Source organism: Clavelina lepadiformis, chromosome 4 (assembly GCF_947623445.1).
Source record: "Clavelina lepadiformis chromosome 4, kaClaLepa1.1, whole genome shotgun sequence".
Lineage (NCBI taxonomy): Eukaryota > Metazoa > Chordata > Ascidiacea > Aplousobranchia > Clavelinidae > Clavelina > Clavelina lepadiformis.
Genome location: NC_135243.1, coordinates 1622277 through 1646204, shown reverse-complemented (window position 1 = coordinate 1646204; position 23928 = coordinate 1622277). Strand labels below are relative to the sequence as shown.

At 37.0% G+C, this 23928-nt stretch overlaps 1 protein-coding gene and 1 long non-coding RNA gene across 2 annotated transcripts in view; both read left to right on the top strand.

Annotated features, from left to right (window-relative positions):
- Window positions 1-11332, top strand: part of LOC143453426 (uncharacterized) — a 109028-nt gene extending 97696 nt beyond the window's left edge. Inside the window, exon 3 of the long non-coding RNA XR_013115177.1 lies at window positions 11185-11332. This is a non-coding gene — a long non-coding RNA (uncharacterized LOC143453426). The remainder of the gene's footprint in view (window positions 1-11184) is intronic.
- A 1074-nt stretch (window positions 11333-12406) lies between these two features.
- LOC143451772 (NACHT, LRR and PYD domains-containing protein 3-like) lies at window positions 12407-22551 on the top strand. Its single transcript, XM_076952499.1, has 7 exons — window positions 12407-12565; window positions 16481-16577; window positions 18199-18300; window positions 18477-19453; window positions 19527-19857; window positions 21429-21509; window positions 22520-22551. Exons 1-7 carry the CDS (start codon window positions 12500-12502, stop codon window positions 22549-22551), a joined length of 1686 nt encoding a protein of 561 aa, XP_076808614.1. The 5' UTR covers window positions 12407-12499.
- Window positions 22552-23928: the final 1377 nt, after the last annotated feature.

Here is a 23928-nt window from a genome sequence, read left to right as displayed (position 1 = left end):
AACGCTTATTTTATCGTTTGTGATTTCTGAAATATTTGTGTATATTGTGTTTCCGTTCACATCGCTCCGCTTTATAAACTCGAGCTGATACGCGAGTAACTGCGCAGACAAAGATATAAAATCGTACGAACGTAATGTTAATGTTAATGGTGAATGTTAAGTTTGTGATTGTGTAATAATCGGAACCTGTACAGTTCCTACAATAAAGGACCGTTTCTGATAAACTGTATCTGTAATATCGTAAGAGCTTTCGGCTAGTAACACGATAGGTTAGAGAATTCTAACACGCAACCACGGAGTCAGATCATTACTTCGGCAGGTAAATTAAGTCCGAATAACATAAGTTAAGATAAACAGTGCTATCCTCTGCATTTTGATGACCACCGACGTTGACCCGACGTGTTTCAATGAAGCTGGTACTGCTAACTTTATTCTTGTAAACAAGTTGATTTAACAACAACGACAGCAATGGCTCCTGCTCAAAGTAGTTCAGTTTCTGACGGAAATGACGAAGACGACGATGATGACGACCTCTTCTGCCACATTCAGGACTTTTCGGACTGGTCGCAAAATCATTCCACCGAAACGTTTCTCTGATTACAAACACAACATGTTCATTTGTTTGCTGCTTACATGTTTCGCTTACATTTCCGAAGTTCTCACTATTTTCAACGAAGAGAACAAGTTCCTACATTGTCAACTCACGAAGCTGATTGGCACACTCTACAAAGCAGTTGGGAAGATTTTCCCTACTGAGATACTGTCTTCCACTCTTGGACATCAAACCATGGGTTCCAGCCTTGGAGATTTTATGTCCAAAGCAACATGTCACTCTATCAACGGTACCGTCTTACCGTCACTTGCGTACAGAAACGCATTCAGTCAACGTCCTCTCATCCTATATCGCGATCAAAACGGCCAAAGTCAATACGGCCAACTCATTTCGGACAACCTTGTCCTACCGGGAGTACATCTGCTGGAATCGTATCGACCAGCGAGAAGTTTTTTCTTCCGAGTTCTGGGACACACCGTCCTTTATCACAACTATACTTTATCGCACGAACATGTGCAGGTGCATCAACTCAACTTACCATTGTCGACTATACACATCAACTACAATGCTCCCGACTACGAGAAGATTCTCAACGAGCTACCTGACTCCAACTCGTTCACTGACCTTCAATCGCTGCTCAGCTCTATGTCTGAAGCCAACCTGCTTAAGGAGAAAATGCGACATGTCATAACAGGTCTTACTACAACTGATGAAACTATGATCAACGGCTCCTACGTCACAGACACATTCGTGTACGCCGCAAAACAAACGTTACTGCTTGCACTGTCGCAGATTACGAATCCATTTCTCTCAGCCCTTATCTTCATCCTGCAATTACTTGCCATGATGTGGGCCCTCTTTTATACCATCGGGTTTATCCGATCATCTCCGCACCATTTACAGTATGCCAGATCTCTTGTATCCCGTATTCGCGCTGGGCGCAACCAACGAGATGCACGTCCACAACAAACTCAACCGTCGCCTTTGCTTCGACGTTCTCGTGACCAACCGTCTCCTTCTGGATCTACTGATGACGCGCCGCCCGCTTAGTCGTCTCGTGATGAGTTCGCGGACACACACACACTTTGAGTTTCATTTTGTGTATCAACTTGTTTTTCGGTGCCGTTATGTCTTATGCATGTGTCACGAGAATATCTTTTTACACCTGTTTTATAAGCACTGCATTTTAATGTTGGAACACCCGATTTGTAAAACGCTAGTTTACGATGTAAGCTGTTTATGACTATACTTAGTGTTTGCTTTATGTTTACTACCCCGTAAACTGTTAGGGATTTTTTACCTTGGTGTGTGCGTGCACTGTTTTTCTGCTGCATTATTTTATACAGTAATTTGGTCCAATATGTGTGTGTCAGCCGTTTCTGTGGATGCTGTTCGTTGCTTCATTTGTGTGTGCTTGCATATGCTTGTCGGTTTTCATGACTTCTCTCGCACTGTCGCACTTCTTTACAATTTACACGTGCAGGTTTTTTTTTAGCTTGTTTCTTGTTCCGCGTCACCGCACTACCCATGTAGGCCTATTTGGTAATTAACGCCCCACGCTTATTTTCTTGCTATGTGGCCAAGATTAATTCTGTGTTTGGTTGGTTGCTCGGCGGACAAGTTTTTGGGTGGAGTTGAGTTAGTCTACGCTTGGTTTTAATAAAGAGAAGACGTTTGTTTTTATTTAAGGAAGACTCGTAAAAATAAGAGAGTCTGGCGAATTGACTAGCCGTTAAAGCGGGGAGTTAAAAACTTTGGTTACACATGTAACTTTTTGCCATTTCCCTTTGTAGTTGTCGGCCGACATTTTTATTATATCTCTTTTGCTTAGTGCATGCCTAATAACTAATAACCTTATCTTTGCTGCGACGATTTGTCTTGTGCTTGTATCGTTACCGATTTTCCGTCTTATTGCATGCTCACTGTTGTAATCAGAATGTTACTTTTTAATTGTCAATTTTTTTCCCTTCCGTAGCGGGGGAGGAATGTAGTGGCCTGGGAGGCACTTTTAATACCAATATATCATTCGTGGGAAAGTATTCGCCAGTTGTTTATTGAAATGTTGTTTGTTGATGAAACTGCAATTGTCGCTTAATATTTGGAAACTTTCTCTAAATAACTTTATGTGAAAGCGCCGTTTAGTACGTTACCAGGTGATTTCATAACATCCGAGTTTTAACTGTAAATAATCCCCATTGCCCAACGCTTATTTTATCGTTTGCGATTTCTGAAATATTTGTGTATATTGTGTTTCCGTTCACATCGCTCCGCTTTATAAACTCGAGCTGATACGTGAGTAACTGCGCAGACAAAGATATAAAATCGTACGAACGTAATGTTAATGTTAATGTTAAGTAAATGTTAAGTTTGTGATTGTGTAATAACACAATGTAACAAAAAAAGAAAATTTTTTTGTTCCCAGGTTCTAATCGATTTTCCCCTATTGCTTAGGACCAGTAAGTGTCGAAAATCAACTTTATTTCATATAAACTTTGTTTTTGTGGTTTAGAGACTGAAATTCTAAAATCGCAATATTTTTGAGAAAAGATATCAAAGATATGGCTAAAGAGCATCCAAGATGGATGTTAATAACTTTTAAATGTTAATATACTCTCATTCAGTCCACCTGAAAGAAAACTATGAGACTGTTACGACTTTGTTGAATGTTTTAAAGTACGATCAATATAACTGGGAAAAATTGGGGACTTTAAAATGGTAGCGTTTTTAATGGGTATGCAAGGGGGGTTCACCAAGTATCCTTGCCACCTTTGCCTTTGGGATAGTAGGGCTACCACAGAACACTACAAAAAGCAAATATGGCCAAAACGAAACGAATTTGTTGTTGGAGAGAAAAACGTAGGGCAAACTCGGTTGATTAACCCAAACAAAGTGCTTATGCCTCCCCTTCACATAAAACTTGGGCTTATAAAGCAATTTGTGAAAGCATTGGATAAAGGTGGTGACGCATTCCAGTTTCTGAAGAACTTGTTTCCTGAACTATCAGAAGCTAAAGTAAAAGCTGGTGTATTTATTGGCCCACAAATTAAAAAGATTCTCAAGTCAAATGATTTTATCCAAATGCTTAATGATGTTGAAAAGAAGGCTTGGGATAGCTTTGCAGATGTGGTGAATGGGTTCTTGGCCAATAACAAGGAAGATAACTATGCCGAACTCGTTGCCAATTTGGTAAAGTCGTATGGAAACATGGGGTGCAGAATGTTCATGAAAGTACATATGCTTGATGCTCACTTGGACGAGTTTAAAGACAATATGGGAGCTTATTCAGAAGAACAAGGGGAGCGATTCCATCAAGACATAACAGATTTTGAAAGGAGATACCAAGGGCAATATAATGAAAGCATGATGGGAGATTATGTCTGGGCCTTGATGCGGGAAAGTGATGTAGAGTACAAAAGAAAATCCCGCAAAACATCCCATTTTTAACTGATTTTATACTTGAACTGTTTTAGCCTGAAATATTTATTTAGTTTTGCATTTAACATTTAATGATGGTATTGATTCGGATACAGTTGATACATTTATGTGCAAATTTCCATGTACCAAATGCCTGTGCTTTGTGATTTGATTTTAATAACAAAAATTCTAATTCGTTGCCTGTTACTAGGCAAACTCAGAATTAACCCTTTGCCAGACAGAAAAATAGCCAAAAGTTGGCTGTAATTTGCTTTGCGAAAAAGCAATCGATAGCCTACGACTAGCGCGTCAGAATATTTAGTAAATACATTGATAGAATATAACTTCTTAGTCGATGCCAAGCGATTAAAAATGGACTTACAGCGATCAAAGACAGTTTAGTAAATATCCATTTCCTATAGGGTAAATCAGTATAACCATGCACAATATTGCATATACCAGCAAATTCAAAAAATTACTCTCCTAACCACAAAATCAATGTTTGGAATGAACTATATTGATTTTTGGAGGTTTCTAGGTGAGAGAGATCAGGAAATATCAATTAGAACCCGGGAACAAAAATCGTGTTACACAGTGTAATCGGAACCTGTACAGTTCCTACAATAAAGAACCGTTTCTGATAAACTGTATCTGTAATATCGTAAGAGCTTTCGGCTAGTAACACGTTAGGTTAAAGAATTCTAACCGCACGCAACCACGGAGTCAGATCATTAATTCGGCAGGTAAATTAAGTCCGAATATCATAAGTAGGGCAACCAAAAGTCAATATGGTCAATTTCTTTTACCTGCTCAGAATGCTATGAAACAAGCACAAAACAAATTTCAGCTTTGTACGACGTGTGGTATAGAAGTTATTAGGTCAGATAAAGTCAAAATGTTACGTTAGGTCAAAATACGGTCAAATTGTTTCGTTAGGTCTTTTTTTAGGTCAAAATCTATTAAACTTGTAATCTTTTAACCATTTTGTAATATTATTCTTCCGTTTTTCTCTTTTCTTGTACCGCAAACAATTCCAGTCCCGCAAATTTTACTTAGAACCAAAGACACAAAGAGAGGGAAGGCTTTTCAGCGCGTTTGGTGACGTCACGATGTGACGGCATTGCATTTGAAACTGCAAGTTGTCAATCTTAATACGCAGAAACGAAAAAAAGTCAACACTAGAAAAGCATTTTGTCATTTTTAAATGCAGCTTTAGATTAGAAAGTTGCTGTAGACAGTGTAGAGACTATCAGTATAGCGTTTTTCAAAATGAGGTCAAAATATAAACTTTTTAGGTCAAAATGAAGTTAAAATTTGCAAATTTTAAAGTCAAAATTTAAAATTTTTTGGTCAAAAAACTGGTTGCCCTAATCATAAGTTAAGACTGACAAACAGTGCAGTCCTCTGCACACTTTATGTATTGAATGGAATTTCTCCCTACTCTCTTCCCACAAATTGCGCAAGGATCAATAGTACTGGCTACTCTCTTCGACGATTTTCTACCAATTCTCATCGCTTTGGTTTTATTGATGTTCACCTTCAAACCTTTGCTTTCCAGTGCGCTTTTCCATCTAACAAACTTCTCCTCCACCTCTTTCCAGCTATCTCCTACGAGAACTAAATCGTCAGCATACAAGAACTCTTCCATTGTTGTTTCCAAATCATGTGTCAGAGCATCCATAACAATTACGAAAAGCAATGGGCTTTGCACTGAACCCTGGTGGACCCCCACTTCTACCTTAAACCATTTCGCCTTCGAGTTTCACAGATGTCTCAGCTTCCTTATACATCTCCATCACCGCTCTTACTTCTGGTTCCATCACACCTTTCTTCCTCAAAGCCCACTAAATCACTTCTCTGGGAACACGGTCAAAGGCCTTCTCCAGATCAACAAACACGAAATACAGCTCCTTCCCAAACTTTTCGTATTTCTCTATCTATTGTCTCACAGCAAACATGGCAAACATGATTTTGTACAGCATCAAAATTTATTATTTCAATAGGTTGAGTAATAACATGTGGGTAATATCAGCGAGTAATATATTGTTGTTGAGTTATAACAGTGGGTTGAATTAGTAATGTTGGACTTGTAAAGTTTTTGTGTGATATTTGAAAAGGAACCCATAGATTAACGATTTTGCACCTAGTGAGAGTATGGGTTAACGTATCTGGACCCCAGTCAAAAATTATGTAGGTTTTATCTATGGGCCTTACATGGCTACGAAGTAGCATGTATGGCTTATGTGTGGGCTTACTGAGGAATGGCCAAATCATTAAATGCCAAACAAGGGCCATACATGGCTTTTGTCTGTGAAAATGCAAAAACATTTTTATTTGACTATATCTACTTCATAGTGATAACAATTGTAGTTTTTGTTGCATTTTGTTATCGTATAGTTCAATATTTCTGTATAAATTTTCTCAAAACTTTGCCTAATTTCATGTGCGAAAAATGCTGCAGTTTGTAGTTTTTAAAAGCTGAAATAGAAGCAAACAGTGTATTATTATTTTATAAAGCAATGAAAGATATCTTTCATTTAAATTCAAAACGTATACACATTTACGGTTACGAAATTGCTGTTTTGATAATAACGTTTTAGAAAAATTAGAAGTCAGTAATTTATTGAACTTTTAAAAACCTAAATAATAAGATGTTAATTTGGCAATCAGTCTATTCATACGTTTAAATTAATGTCATTATAACAAAAAATAAATACAATATATAATAATCTTTTAATAGAAAGGTATTGTTTAAATTAAGAAACTGTTTATAAGATCTTTATAATTTTCGCGCTCACCTGTCATGCTAAATTGAGCCATCAAAAACGAACCAATCAGAAAGTAGTGTGGACACTACCCTTTCACTTGTTCAACTTGCGCCATTTTGCGATTTATTAGCCTTGCCGATGTTTGGTATAAATAGTTTTGATAGTGCATGTTGCAAAACAGGATTCTCTCGGCAGTAGGCGAGATTTTACTAGTTTTTGTTCCTGCAAAGCTCTTTAAGCGCTTGATCAATGTTTTTAAGGTTTGCCAAGTAACTGGATAATGTGTGTGAGTTTTTCACTGAAAGTATAGGATAGGTTATGCAGGCTGTTGTTAAACATAGCCTATACCGGTTAGGTTAGAGAAGGGGTATGCAAAAAGTTGATCCTAGCTATTTTCGGTTTAACTGGAGTTAGATTTAGATTACAAGGTGAATTTAGGTTTTAAAGTTTAGGTTACTCTGTTATAACACTTAAGTTAGGTTGACAAGAAACTGTGAAAAATAGCTTTGAACGAACAATGTTTTCCGGTGTAATATTGCTGCATGTTTTTTAAGTAGGTTTGGGTAAAATTAAGTATTATTAGGCGCAATTATATTATAAGATATGCAGACTATAGCGAATAGGGTAATTTTTTATTTTGGTAATCAGTCGCACGCTGAACTTTTATGTAAACAAAACTATTCGTACTGTCATTTGCTGACGATAAGGAATAGGCCTAGCCGAGATAGGCTAGACCAGGGGTGGGCAAACTTGTTCAATGAAAGAGTCACTTGCGGAAAAATATAAACACCAGCGAGCCGAAAAATCAGTAATGATTGTCAATTTGGTTATTATAGGCTATTATTAGTAGTCATTTTGGGATATTACTTTTTAGCTAGAAGACCCTTAAAAAACATGTCGGCGAGGCACACTTTGACAACCTTTGCCTTAGAGCAGGCATGCACAGCATATGGCCCGCGGTCCGCATGCGGCCCGCGAAAGCTTTTCATGCGGCCCACGAGATATTCCGTGATTTCGCTCATTCAGGCATTTTCTCCACGGTTACAGTTACATAATCAACGAATCCGATGCTTTACCACCGCTAAGCGTTAAAAACAACTAAATACTGTAGTGCGAGAGGCAACCGTCTCTTGACAGTACCCATCTTCTCAACGATATCTCTTATTCAACGGTTAATCGGTCACATCATATAAAGTAGGCTACACGTTAGTTACAACAACGTTAGCACGCGGCCCACGAAAAATATTTTTTCGCTAAAATGGCCCGTGTACTGTTTTGAGTTGTGCATGCCTGCCTTGGAGTATAGAATCTATACCTGAAAACAATGTCGAATTCTATATGTAGTGTTACGTCATAAACGAAATGCTGGCCTAAATAAAGAAATAATAGACAGAAACGTTCATAAACAGTACTCATGGTAGCCTTTACAATTTTTTGGAATTTTACGGTTCGACAAGAAGAGCCACAAACAACATGCATGCGGCTCGCGCCGCAGTTTGCTTGGACCCATGATAAATTATCTATGGCTAACGAAAATTTTTCTAACAGGTACCTGTTAGGCATAAACATGAAGCTGATTTTGACAATGGGGTATAATTTATTGGGTTTCCTCAGGTGTTTAAATCATTCCATTTATAATAATTGTTGAAGGCCTTTTGCCAATTAGATAAAATTAGGTTGTGTAGGTTACGAGGGGCCAGGATTTTTTTCGGGACCTTGGTGGCAGATTGAGGGTTCACTGTCTTTTATCAAGCGTTGGTATGTTGGCCGATGTTATCACTAAGTGCTGCGTCTTCTCTGTTTTTTGCAGTAATCAATAAAGAGATTTAATATAAGGAGGTCTGTATAAAGCGACAGGTTGGTAATATCGTATCCCCTTATGGTCTAGGCCAGGGACCCGTGTCAAACTCAATCGCACCAAGGGCCAAAACTCGAAACTTATTTAACGCCGCGGGCCGTAAGGATAAAACTTAATGGAGCGTTTCGTGACACGAGTACATGAATCGGAACAGGGAGCGAAACAACACCAAATTTTTGATGTTTATGACGATTTTTGACTGGGCTATTTTTGATTATTCTTCTCCTACATCATTATGTTTCATTCATCTCCTTGCAAAAGTATTAAAGAATTAACAAACAATAAAGAAAAAAGCAGCCCAGATTACAAGCGCTAGGATAAATCGATTTGTTCTATCGTATGATGGGACAACTGTTGTGCTGCTGTATTATGCAATTTGTTTTAATCTTGTTTCTTGCTTGAAACAAGTAAGTTACACTGTACAATGGGTTACGCGGGCCAGAAATAGTTCAATGTATAAAAGAACATTGCGAGCCAAGTTTTATTGTAAAGCGGGCCGGGAGTTTGACACGTATGGTCTAGGCCAGGGGCGGGCAACTTCTTCGGTCGGCGGGCCTGATATGAGAAAATGAAGTACTTGGCGGGCCGGATTGCTGAATATATTGGAACGCAGCTTTGTCTTATTAATGTTAATGGTCAAAAATGTTTGCTCATAAATGTATGTAGACCCGAACAGAACAAGTAGATTCATGGCCATCTTTCTCAGGTTGGCAAACTTGAACTTATTCAGTGACGCAATACAGGGATTGCGGCAGAATGTGGCCGCAGGCCACATTATCATGTAAGACCGGAAACTGTCTGCGGGCCGCTCAAAATCCTGTCGCGGGCCGGATCCGGCGCGCGGGCCGTATGTTGCCCACCCCTGGTCTAGGCCTATGTAGCGTTTTATCGTTTGCAAATTAGTTGATATTCTTAAGGATGAAACTTTAAACGATTTTAGTTCTTAGGTGATACTGGATGGCAAAGGTTGGGGAAAGACGTTTGCGATATTATAGATAAGAGTTTGGTTTTATCAAGTACGCTCTTAGCATTTAGAGTTGAAGGAAATATCTTAAGATGTGAATCTTCTGCTTTTACTTTTCTTGATGGCTCTGTCTATTCTAAATCTTATAATGCTGAGTGTGGTACCTAATATATTTAAGTGTGTTTGGGTCTATTTGATCGGGAACACGTTGGTAGATAGGACAATGTTGGGTTAGGTTAACACACCTTGCGGTTTTGCTACATTTATTCATAAACCGGAGTCTGTGATATCTTTGGGATATTGAGGAGGATATTTTTCAAGAACTTGTAGAATAATTAATTATGGTCAAACGTACTAAATCGGGTACTCACAGATTTGTCCCCAAAAAAGCACCGATCATTATGAAAAGCAAACAAAAATATTATTGCATTTCCAGTCCTTTTGTTGACCAGTCTTTCATCTAACCACACGCTGAAGATAAGCTGAATGCAAGTCTTCTGACTTCTTCATCTGAAGGTGTTTTGTCAGGCTTTTAATTTTAGGCGAATAACATGTTTCGCATTGGCTGTCTGAACTTTGTTGTTGCACATTCCATGCCGGTAATTTAAACAGATTTTATGTCATTTACTGATGGCGGGACTTTGTCTTTGGTCATATGTTAAACATTTAAATCCTGTTTATTTATATTTTATCTATTGCTGTGCTTATGGTCCCTTAAGAGTAGACACTGAAAAGTAGCAAGTGGTGCGTGAAGTGAAGTCTATAAATATACGAGAATTGGCAACAAAGCAGCAATCAACTATTTTTGTTGTTGTGGCTCACATTTTTTTGCTGTCATAAAACCTGTCTTAGTCGATTGTTGTACTCATCCATTTTATTAGGTTAAGCAACGCAATTCGATAAGATTGTGGACTCATGGACAAGGTCATTCGATAGAGAATAAATTGAACAAGGCCACATGCCAAGAAATTCAAAGAGGCAGACTTTGATATTAATATTGACTTTGATATTAACGGCACGCCATTCTATTGTTGGTAGACAATACTACCTGCTATATTTACCATCAACAAACATAATACATATTAACAAAAAGTAGTGAGTCTTAATTCGAACCATTAGTGGCATTACAAGGTAATAGCATAAGGCCTACGAAGTGATGAACAAGAAAAGTTTAAGATTTAGCAGAATGACTGATTAATTTCCAAGCTAGTTAGCTGTCAAGAATAGTCATAAAGTATAGTTGTTTGTTATCGTATTTGATTGTGTATCATCTGTCCTGTTTATTTGCTTAGTGAAACAAATCGATTGAATCGTATATGTTAACATCTATTGTCTCTGCATCTATTTACATACTAGCGCTGTTTCTTCAATGTTTTTGGCCTCCAATAAAAACGCAGGGCAAATTACTAATTATTAGGGCAACCAGTTTTTTGACCTAAAAATTTTAAATTTTGACCTTAAAATTTGCAAATTTTGACCGAAAACGTTAAACTTTTGACCTTATTTTGAAAAACGCTATACTGATAGTCTCTACACTGTCTACAGCAACTTTCTAATCTAAAGCTGCATTTAAAAATGACAAAATGCTTTTCTAGTGTTGACTTTTTTTTCGTTTCTGCGTATTAAGATTGACAACTTGCAGTTTCAAATGCAATGCCGTCACATCGTGACGTCACCAAACGCGCTGAAAAGCCTTCCCTCTCTTTGTGTCTTTGGTTCTAAGTAAAATTTGCGGGACTGGAATTGTTTGCGGTACAAGAAAAGAGAAAAACGGAAGAATACAATTACAAATTCGTTACAAAATTACAAGTTTAATAGATTTTGACCTTAAAAAAAGACCTAACGAAACAATTTGACCGTATTTTGACCTAACGTAACATTTTTACTTTATCTAACCTAATAACTTCGATACTACACGTCGTACAAAGCTGAAATTTGTTTTGTGCTTGTTTCATAGCATTCTGAGCAGGTAAAAAATTGACCATATTGACTTTTGGTTGCCCTACTAATTATACGAAAAGTACAGTCAAATCCGCTTAATTCGGACACCGGATAACCCGGACAACCGCTTTATTCGGCCAAAATGCTCGGGAACGGAACAAAAGTATAAATTGAACGTAAAAAACTCCTGTTAATTCGGACAATTCTCCGCTTAATTCGGACACAGATTCACAATTCCATCGTTAGGTTATGATACAATAAACAATACTTCGTTCGTTTTAAGACAAGATTCAATTGCATTATGAGTGATTATGGTGAAACAATGACGATTCATGCAGTAACAATCGACAATGAACTCATATAAGGCCATGCCAGCTTCATAGTCGCTTTTCCTTCGGTACAATTGCGTCCATCTTTTAGGACAAAATTGTACAGAAAAGTTTAGCACCAAAAGTGAAATTGCTCACTAAAGTAAACGAAGACGTTTTATGCGATCAGTGCCAGTTACTGCAGTATAGCGCAGCTGCAATTCATTTATTACGCAACACTACAGTATTTTAAATGCGTTTTTTGCCTTTGAATGACCATGAAACGAACAATTGATTTTCCGCTTAATTCGGACAAAGCCGTTTCTCCGCTTAATTCGGCCAAAAGTGAGCGGAACCAAAGTGTCCGAATTAAGCGGATTCGACTGTAGTTGCTGTTATTTAAAAGTAGTATTATTTACACGTGTAGGTAGATACCGCCTTTCACCCAAGCATGATTTATTGCAAGTTGATGCACAAGCAAACGTGTAATTGGAAAGTTTCCAAAAAAGTGTGCCTAATTAGGACGTTGAACCATGATTTACTAATATTATATAATTTAATAGTTAATGTTGTGGAATATGTGTTGTTTATTGTAGATATAGGTAGCAGACAATATTGTTTAACTGTGCTGTGGTTTTAAATCTTGTTTGTGCACTTATTCATTATTTGTCAAAGACTTTGAAGAGAAAAGTGATGGGAAGAAAGAACAGGAAACGACGTGGAAAGCAGAGCTCTAGTCAGACCCAAAAAACCCCAAAGGTGCTACACATATAAGGACAATGTGTACTATATATGATTTTGTTAGGCCTATTCAAGACCATTTGTATGACAGCTTAGGTGCTGACTTATTTTTGCATGGGGTGACTGTGGCGTGACAACTTTATGTCGTCTTGGTTTGTTACGTTAAAGCGTGTTATTGTCATCTTTTTGGGCCTGGCTGTTTAAAGCAACGATAACGCGCTCACCTCGATTGTTTCGGGAGAGTGATTGATAACTTTCCATGAGCGCACAAGATGGGCAGATTTTACATCTTGCAAATGTTGATAGCTAAACATTCAACTTTGATGAATGCATTTTTATTCAGCTTTCAATTTGTTGCCGACTTCCTGGATTGCGAGATCTTTCGACGATCTCGACATTTCTGTTATACATTTCTTGCGAGGAAAGTTTACTGACTTTCTGAGGAGCCAAGTGGCGCCAGCCCCTGAACACTTGGGACTTGGCAAAAAATTTACAACAAGTAAAAGTGATGCTTAAGTAGATAACCGTATTGAAAATGTGTGTTTATCGCAAACGGCCTTATTTCTTACTTCGCTTTTGAAGACACGCATTTCCGCCGAGGCATTGTTTATATTAAAGCGATCTTTTTGAAACATGGTCGACAAATCAACCAAGTGAGATACTTTAAAGCGTCAATGATAAACCATAGCATTCATCTTATTCTTTTCGTATAAAGACGTTGATATCAAATGGTGTAGTTGCAATAACTTTCATCAGTATTCACAACGTAATAAAACCTAACATAAAAGTAGGCTACGAATGCTACAAATACTTCGCCTGTAAAATTCTTTAATTTATAGTTTAAAGATGATCATGTGTGGCCTATTTATTGCATGAACAGAATTCGGTTGACATTTATAAGCATAAATAAATGATATAAATGAAGTTAGACATAAATGTTTTACCAGATTTTTGGTTCAGCGTATATGCCCCCTCTCATTTTTGACCCTATATTTTTGCAAAAAAAGGAGCTTATACGCCGGTATATGCGAGACACACATGCATTTATTGAATAAGTGTACACATAACAAACTAATGGTAGCTGTCAGTATAAACACATGTTATTAGCTTATAGTGTTGCTTAGGTGATCGTTAGGGCCAGTTTTATTTTGACCTAAAAAAAATGTTTTTTGACTTTATTTTTATCAAATTTTGACTTTATTTTGACCTAACGAAATTGCTTATTTGTAGAGAGGCCAGAGTTCTTCCTCCAGTTACCCAAACATATTATTTTGTCGATTTCAGACCCAAACGTAATATTTTGTCGAAAAGTCAAGGTGTTTTATGGATTATAAAAAGTGCGTCGTGTTTTTGGCGATAGATTTAGGTAGCTTGTGTTATTTTGTCCTTGTGAAAAGGGCACTTTGCCTCGATTTTCTCCACATGGTAAATTCTAATAAACAGCAAATTATACAGGGAAGAAGTAATGTAACCCCCTTCATGCGGCATGAGGATGATTCAAATACGTAACAATGAATAAACAATGGACAATTTACGATAAAAGTTACTGCTGATCCAAGTGGCCATTGTGACTTATTTCCTGCTTTTATGGGTTTGTAATGAAATGATTGTTTGTTGTTCCTTATCCTGTAAGGACGACCACTTCAATTACAATTTTGTCTGTTGAATTGTTGTCTTCGATGATAAATGAGTCTCAGGTCGTTGTCTGCTTTTCTTAATCTTAGAATTAATTGTACACCTCGACAACTATATATTCTGATTATATTGAAGTTTCATTGAACGAATAAATCAAGATAGAACATTGTGACAGCAACAGCATAAAGACATGTTGCGGCGTTGAACATACGACTGTTAAGTGATGACTCGTAATGCACGCACAGTAACAGAGAAGCAATCGATTACGTCACGCAGTGTTATGCTTCGCTGATTCGATAGACAAGAATTCTATGTCTTACACAATTTTATATTACATTAATTGATATATTTATCACAGGTTAATATGGTTTAATTGTGTCGCAGTTCCTGATTTACAATGCTTCCTCGAGGATTTTTACAAAAATTACTCTCGAGAAACACAAAAACTTTGTCAAAAGCTATAATTTGACAAATTTTGACTTTATTTTGACCTATAAACTTCTTAAACCCCCCCCCCCCCCTTTTGGTGCTGAAAACAAATTTATTCTTTGATTCATGGTCAGACGAGGTCCTTAAAATTTTCTGACTTTATTGACTTTGGCGGGCCCTAGTGATCGTTAAGAAACTTTAGAAGAACACAGCCTATTGAAAATAAATCGGTAACAGTTAATTTTCTGCTGTAGTTGCAGAAATTTAAATTTTGAGAGATTTGAAGAATTTGAGTATAGGTAGTTTCGGCCTCCAAAAACATCTTCACAAAAACGCTGCGGGCGTGCGTATAAATACGGGTTTACAACTGCAAAAGTGGCAAGTTAGTTGTGAAGGTTTGGAAAACCCTAAAATTCGTATATTACATGACACAGCGTGCAAGTAAAATACCACGTCGCAGTAAATGTTGCTTTTGTAAAAGGTCACAAACATTGGCCGATGTTGAGAAGCACCATACATCGGTAAAACCTGGCATCGGTACATCTCTTATGCAAAGGCATCTTGTATAAAATACGAATGTAACTATCCTGTCAAAGTAGAGTATTTATGCGCTAAAACGTATTAAAACATACAGATCTTTTGCAAAACAATACACTACATAAATAATGCAATTCCATTGAACTCTTCCAACATATGATAGGACAATAACATCTTACAAACAATTACGATATTTGGTTAAACTCTTGAAACATAACGTACATAAAAATTTTGAAACTTAAATACCTAGTTGAAAATATAGTTACAATATTTATTAAAGTACTCAGGTTCTCACTTTTTAAGTCAATACCTTTGCACAGTTCGCACGACCTGTGCCGAGGAGCTTAAAAGAGAGAAAAATTGTCGAAGAGAAAGAGAAGGGAGACAACACGCATTTTGGCGTCACACACCAAATGCTACATTGCGGGTGTGTTATTAGAAAGTGAACAAATTTTGCTAAACATGGCCGCATATTGCGTAGAACTAACAAAGGCCCAGAAGTTCACTTAAACTTTAGAACTCAATGTTCTAGCTCAGGGGTGGGCAAACTTTTTGTACTGAGGGCCGCATTAGAAAAAATGTTGCAGCCGGCGGGCCGCACACTCTCATTACAAAGTAGGAAAATTATTACCCGGTTTGTAAATAAACGCATATTCATATTAAACACAATTTTTGCATTTCACACTCAGTTACGTTTAAAGCTACGAAATCTTCATCACAAAGGCCTACGGTAGCCGCTACCGTATTTGTATTTTATGATCAAACGATTGAATCAAACAATGCGTGAGAAGTGTACGGCTAGTTGCTGAAAGCATGTTGCAATACATGCGCGACTGACGTGTGTGTGTTTACGCACTGAAAGTGAAGAGAAAAACACACTCGTAAAGGTAATAATATTTTGTCATGTAACCTGTTTAATTAAAACAATAAGTGATGAGTAGGAGTTTCTGCAAGTGCCGGCGGACCGCATGCGGTCCGCGGGCCGTAGTTTGCCGACCCCTGTTCTAGCTAATAAGGAAGACACATAGCTAGCGAGCTAAAAGAGAAAGTGACCTTTTTACAGAGAGAGTAATGCCCAATAGTAATGTCCAGTAATGGCCCACTCGCCACACGTGAAACAATGAATCTCATGTCAGATCGTGATCTCATCGTATCTCAAACTATGTATCTCATATCAGATCAGGTGTTTTTGAGACTGGAATGCCACCCATTTTTTTTAAGCAAACCCAAATCTAACTATCATATTTTGTTCTTAGTTATTCGTATTTTCCACTAAATCATATTTCATAAAGCAAAATTGGGGATGTAGATGAAGTTTTTTTGTGTGTTAAGCGGAAGACTAAAGAAATGCTGGAGACCACAAGTGATGTTTGCGCTGACCAAGCAGGTCCTTCAAATGTATCAACGACGTCGCAAAACGTTGCCACAGGTAAACTGTATGGAACATTATGTAATTGTTTGCATTGATTTTCAAACTTTGGCATACTGCCCGTTTATGTTGAACTACTCAGCTATTTTAATTAATTTTTGCCGAAAATCAAGTCTCAAAAAACTTACTCACTCAAGTAAAATTGTTTCTATTAACCCAAATGTGGACTTGGTGGCATTATAATTAGGTCGAAAGTAGATAGTTTGGGGTGGTTTTTGAGGAATTTTTGTGTATTTTTGTTCAACATTGCCAGTGAAAGCAGAATTGTGCTGATGAGTGGCCTTCCTGGGGCTTTTATTTCGTCAAAAGATTTCTTTCACATTCCTTCCATTTGGCTACGCTCCAATTAAATATGGTTGTTGCGCGATATACTGCTTGAGCAGTGTTTCTCAAATTGTGTTGCACGAGCTTCGAAGTGTTCCGTCAAACAAATCATTTCTGTAATCCACTGTCACAGTAATGTTGCATACTAGCAGTTGAGTTATTAGCAATGTATTTCACTGTATACCCCAACTCCCTTTTAAATACGTCGTTGTTTCTTGTTATTCCGTGTGGAATGATGAAATAAGTGGGCGTGGCATGTGATGTCACACTACATCATCACGTCTCCTCCATAGGCGTCATTTACAATAGTTCAGACAGTGGTCATTGTGCAACTAAACCAATGACAATGGCAATGACACTTATGCTCTCTTCACTAAAAAAAAATGCACAAAGTTGAGTCAAACTGAAATATTTGTGATTAAGAAATTTGATATAGCTTTACCATAGTTACAACGTTTCTATGTGGACATTCGACACAATGACCATAAATTATCCTGCGTATAAGATTATGAGGCCATTACTTGGTGTCACTGTTCAGGGAGATCAAGCTCTTTATACTATGGAGTGGTTTGTATAAGATGCAAGTCGTAATGAGATGACTTGCCATTAGTATCTCTGCAATGTCAGGTTGCACTCGCTGTCAAGCCTCAACCTGGTATTTCAGAAACAGTTTTACTATACAAGAATGTTTCTTTTTCGTTAATGTTTCTTTAGGAATGTTTATTCTTATTGAAATAAAATTTCTTCAACTTGGAACAAAAAAGAACTGCATATTGCAGCCTGTCACAAACTGTTGAATTTGCCGGATACACCGGACTTTGCAGAAAATCTTGATCTGGCGGAACAGTTTTGTATATTGTCTTTCAGGCATGCATTCTCAGCAGTATAGCCTGTAGACTAGTAGTAGCATAGTATTCTATGCGAGAAAAAGTCATGCTCCTGTGCCAGTGCAGGTCTTTGCAAACAACATGTGTGGCTTCAGTTAAGTCTGCATAAGCCAGATATACGAAACACAGTAGTGGCAAAAAGTAACTCGTAAGCCAAGTGTTTCCCAGCGTTACACAATGTTAGCTTGCTCTTCCTTTTAAAAAATTAAACTCCCACTGCATAGTAGCAAGGATAACTGATACTCTTAGTTACATTGTGACATCAAATTTGAGTACTTGATACTCAGCCAGGTGCCTTATAATTACTCAGATTTGAGTTGCTGAATGAAACTTCATACAATAGCTACTCTTATGATAAGTGAGAAATTGTGTAATTGAGTAATTGTATAACCATTTGAAGTGATTTGTAGATCAGTCAACCAATAAGAAGAGCATCCACTTGGAAGATGCCAATCTTTCAAATTTTCAGGGAATACTTAATATTGGTGGCGACATTTCTGGACAAATAGCAGGTGGGATCAGTAATACATTCCATGATTTGGTAATAATTTTTTTTGCTTGTAAAAACTTTTTAAACCACCAGTTTTCTCGAAGTTGGTTGACTGCTTATGTCGATTGTTCATGATTGTGATAATCATGTGATCATGATGATTCATGATTGAAATTCTTTTATTGTGTTATTTATCAGATCCTTCGAGGATGAAAGAACAAGAAGCCATTGAAAAAGTCAGGCAAGAGCAAAAGAAACATAGAGAAGCTGACCTTCGGCCCCAAGCTGGCATCAAAGTATCAGAAAACTTTCCTGTGGTGCATCCTAATCTTGCCGAAGTGACGTTTTATCAAGGAGGAGCAGTTCCTAAGCAAGAAACATATATCCCATCTACTGATGACTTAAAGGGTATATCACATGAAAGAAGTATTGACTTCGATAGCATGGTGAGGTCAGACAAACGCTACACCGGTGTGATCGGGAACCCCGGTGCAGGGAAATCGACCCTGTCCAAGCGTCTTGCGAAAACTGAGGAGTTCACTACCTTTCACGTCAAGTTTTCAGATTTACCTGGTAGAAGAGAGCTCACTTTGCGCGAGATGCTAATTGACAATAATTATATTAACTTAGATGATGAAACCTGTAAACATTCATTTGAGTGGGTTAAAATCAATCAAAGCCAGTGTCTAATTATATTCGACGGGCTTGACCAGGCCAATTGGGCCTTTGAGGAGGAAGTTGCTAAACTATCTTATTACGCTAAGCAATCTGTGCAAAATATCATTGCAAACATTTTTAATAAACATTATCTTCCTGATGTTAAAATCATAATTACTTCACGACCTCATAGCATGCTTAATCTTTCTCACACCTTGCAACCAAACCGTACCATTTTTATTCGTGATTTGTCTTATGATAACATGAAAACACTATTTTACGCTTACACTGGTACACGTGCTAAAAGTTTGTGGTTTCAACTTTCTCAAAACGCTCCTGTTGTGTTTTCACTGTGTTACAATCCATTGTTGCTTCAGTTAGTCATCGCAGCTTCTCTAAATCCTTTAAAAGATGTTGGAGAAATCACAACAACCACTCGTGTCTTTGCTACCGTTTTGGAGGGACTGAGACGTAGTGATAACACAAAGCCTCGTGATATTGCTGGTCTCATACTGCAGGTTTTCAGATTAAAACTGGTCATTCAAAGCTTGTTTAAGATTTTCATGATAACATATTTTTATTGTGCTGCAGATTAGCAGGTTGGCTTACAATGCAACTAAAAAGTCAACGGTTGTCATTACACCAACCGAAATGCAACAAGAAGGTCTTTCATCCGATGATGTCCAGGATATCATAGTGGCACTTCATGCTTATGTTGGATTCTCACAACGTGTGTTTGATGGCGACCAGAAGTACTTCTTCTCACATCAAATGTTCCAGGAGTGTTTCACGGCTAGATACATCATTAGTCAAATGTCCCTGTATGAATTTCTTAGCTTTGTTACAAACGAGGCTTTTGATGATGAGAAGTGGTCAGTCGTTCGACGATTCATTTCTGGCTTGTTGATAGATATGCTCCGAGGTATGTCTACTTTACTAATCTGGTCATCTTAAATATTCGATGATAATGCCTTGTTGCTCAGCAATAACACATCTGCTTTAAAAGTAGATGATCCATGTTCATTAATTTATGAATTTCTAAAACACATTGGTTGATTCTTGATGTTTTGTCCAACTCTACAAAGGACGATGTTTTGTTGCTGTAATTCTTTTCTGTTTGCTGTTATTCACCACAGCAAACTTGTTCTGTTATTAATAATTTAAAGTCATTTTTTTTATTTTCATTTTTTGCATTTTTTTAAAGGCCATTTAAAGTCATTAAAGTCATATTTTTTACTATGCATCAGTAAGTCGTGAAATCAACTTTAACGCAAAAATCGCATCCCTATGAGGTATATTAAAAAAGTTATGAAGTCATATAAAGTCATATTTTCCTGGTTAGGTCATAAATCAGCTTTTTAAGTTATATAGTCATATTTTTGAGTTATAAAGTCATATCGTTGTATACTTTAAATGAAAAGTACCAATTTAAGCGGTGAAGCACTAAGAAAGTAAGGCAATTTCTGATTGAACGTAACACTTACAGTCACAGACCTATATTTTATGATGTCACAAATTGCATTATGAGGTCACACTCACACATTGCATTGTGTTGCAACACAATCTGTTCTACTTCTGTGCATTGAAGTGGGACGTCATGTGAAGTTCAGTCAGTGGGTAGGCAAGCTAAAAAGCTGAACCTTGGTCTAGTTATATACAAATACAGTACAACTAGTAGCAAACTGAAGAATATAACAGTTAAATATGTACAGAGACTTAGACATAGAGAGAATATCTGGTTCAGCATGCCAAAAGTGAAAGAATCAAATGCAGCGAAAGTCAAAGCGATTGTAAATGAATTTAAGGACTTCACAATCTCCCCTAATAGTCAATAGAAATAGTCAATGCATGGGAAGGTGAAGGAGTTATTGTAAAGAGCGTCAAAAATTCAGTCAACGATCCAAAGTTGACTAGTCAGTTAACAGAAATATGCCTCCACTACAACAATATTTCAAACTTAATACTCAAAATGGAAAGTTGTACGTACACCATCAAAGAGGCCCATGCTGATCTAAATGCCCTTGATTTTGGAAAAGATCCGCTTGAGCTCAAAAATTACATTAAGAAGCGATTGGACAAAAACGATGTGAAACAAATTATGGAGCTACAAGACATTTCACCAGCGCTTTATGCAAAACTGCAGAAGTGTAAACCCACATCAGCATCTGTGGAGCGCTCATTTTCATTACTAAAGTCATTTTTACGTCCAAATCGTAACTTCAAAGACTCTAACATTCCACACTACATGAGACTGTACTACAACAGTAGTTTAAAATAGAAATGGATGTGTATTACTGTTATGTTGCGTATGTTTTACTCTTTAGTTCCGTGAGTGACGTTGTTCGCATGTAAAAATACACGATTTTCACATAAGGTCATATAAAGTCATATTTTCCAAAAAATAAAGTCTTATTATAGATTTTTAAGGTCATATAAAAATGGCCCTACAGTTATTATATTACCATAACATTTTTTAATTCATCTGTCTTTTAGACTGCCATGTTGGAGATCAGGTGTCAACAACAGACATCCAAACAACAAGCACATTTCTTATGGAAAGTCAATTGCCTTCAGGTTAGTTGATGTTCATTGCATGCAGGTATACACAGGAACGAAGTTAGAATTTTGAATAAAGGTGGACATTTTTAAAAATACACTTTCTATATTCCCTTTTGCTTTTTATAAATGAACCTGATATAAAGTAAATTTTTTTTGCGTTACATGAAGAGTCCAGTTTCACAAAAGTTTTGAAAATGGGGATTCCCCAAGATATGAGAATTCTGCCAAGTTTATTTTGCAGTTGGTTGCAGCGCTCTCAGGTTTAGGGATTTAGTTCCAATTTGGAAGTTTTAGCCCCTTTTAGGGACAAGTCTAGGGATTTTGATGATCTAGGGATTTTTTGGGGATTTTTGAAGTTGTTGATAGGTATAAAGTACTTATTAAGATTTCGCTTTTAGCATGTAAACAAGGTTAATTTGTTTGTCATTTGTATATATATATGTATCCCTACTAGCCATCTTTGAGCTAATGTGATCAGTAGGGCGATTATATTTTGACTTGTCAAAAAAAGTCAAATATTTTTCTAATTAACAGCGTTCGGTCAAAAATTATCAAAGTTGTTTAAAAAGTCAAAATTTTTTTCCAAGTCAAAGTTGTTTAAAAACTGCATTGTCGTGGTGTTGTAGAGGTTGCACTGTAGGTGAACTTGTCATTTTACATTGTAAACCTTGTAGCCTACTTTATACTGTTGTAAATAGCCCATTGTCTACTTATTGTGAATCAACTCTTGCTTCGGTTTTGCTTTAGATACATTATGTATCTTTAGTTTAGAGTTTTTAGACAAATGTATTGAACAGTTTTTGTTGTGTTTTAGTTGCAGTTTGTTTGGTAGTGATTTCTAATTAACTCATTTCCCTTTTCAGAATACGCTAGGTCTGTGTTCAGAATTTTGACCTTCTTTACTACAATAAATTTTAACGTTTTGTACAATAATGCGTAATTTAACTACTGCAGTTCTTCATACGTCAAATTTTGTCAAAAAAAGGTTTTTAATGTAAAATTTTGTCAAAATTTTCAATTTTTAGGTCAAAAAAGAATCGCCCTAGTGATAACATAATAGTATAACGCGCTAATTATGGTTTAGGGATTTTTTATGCCATCTAGGGATTTTTTGGCATAGCTTTAGGGATTTTCTGGTTTTCATTTGTGAGAGCCCTGGTTGGTTGGTACATTAAAATTCTTAACAAAAGAGATTAATTTAAGATTGCCTTCACCTTCACCATTTACGCAGACGCATTGTTTGTGCTAGAAATGTACTTTGGCCGTCTACTTGCTAGTATTCAGACCGAAAATTTGTAAAGATTACAAACAAAATGGCACCTTTGCCAACAGACCATTTCAGTTTTCCGCCATTATATTAGCAACCGTTGCAAGGTGGTACAAAATTGCAATTCAAAACTGCATAGGCTACCACCAAGCATTCATCAGAGTCTAGCCAGCAAACTATTCCACTTATATTTGACGTAAGTTATTATATTTCATGTTTATATGCTGATGTATGAGATTATATTTTGTGGTTTGGAGAGATACATAGCTACCGGTAGTTGCTGGAGATTAAGCCACGTTCATGCATACGGTGAAATCGATGAAGAACCTGGCAGCAGGTAAAACCAGATAGGCTATAAGTTCTTGACAAATAGCCTACTTGGTATAATACTTGATAATACATACAGATGATTACAATAGAATACTCATTTGGTTTCCAGAAATAATCCCATATGTTGGTAGAACACATCTTTATATGCTGTTACTTAAGGTTAGATAACTTGAACATTATTACACAGTCTGGCAGTGGTGGTCAAAGTAACCACATCAGTTACTTAAGTAAAAGTATTATTACTCTGAAAACATTTTCTTTACTGCAAGTATTATTGTTCAAAACTACTCTATGATTCTTCATCGCTTGAGCCCAGCTTACTGAGGTAGCCTTTGTGTAAGTTGCGGTTGTCACGTAGGCCTACATTTTTTAGTTTGATATTTTTATAGCATTGTTCGAATTTAGAACTGTCCACCAGGGCCACTGAACAGGAGCAAGTGTTGTTAATGCCTTGTCCTTGCATCACAATGTTCAGGCGCCACTGGATGTTGAACACGGAACCTGTACATGTATTACTGTATCATGTGCTGTATTACAGTATCATGTGCTGTATTACAGCCACATGTATTACTTGGCCAATGCTCGAACCACTCAGCTTTTGAGCCGATTAAACTAGTTTAAAGAGTACCAGTACTGATGGTTATCAATGTAAAATATGAGGTTGTGAAAGGACAAAGTACCAAGATCGTACTAAAAGCAATACAACTGCAGGAAAATACATAGTCTTATGAAGCTAATTAGTTTCAGACATAGTTTTGTTCTTTGTCAGAGCATTGTTACTTGAAATTCAAATTATAGACTGTATAGTTTGTGCAGATGTGATTGCAAATGAAAATT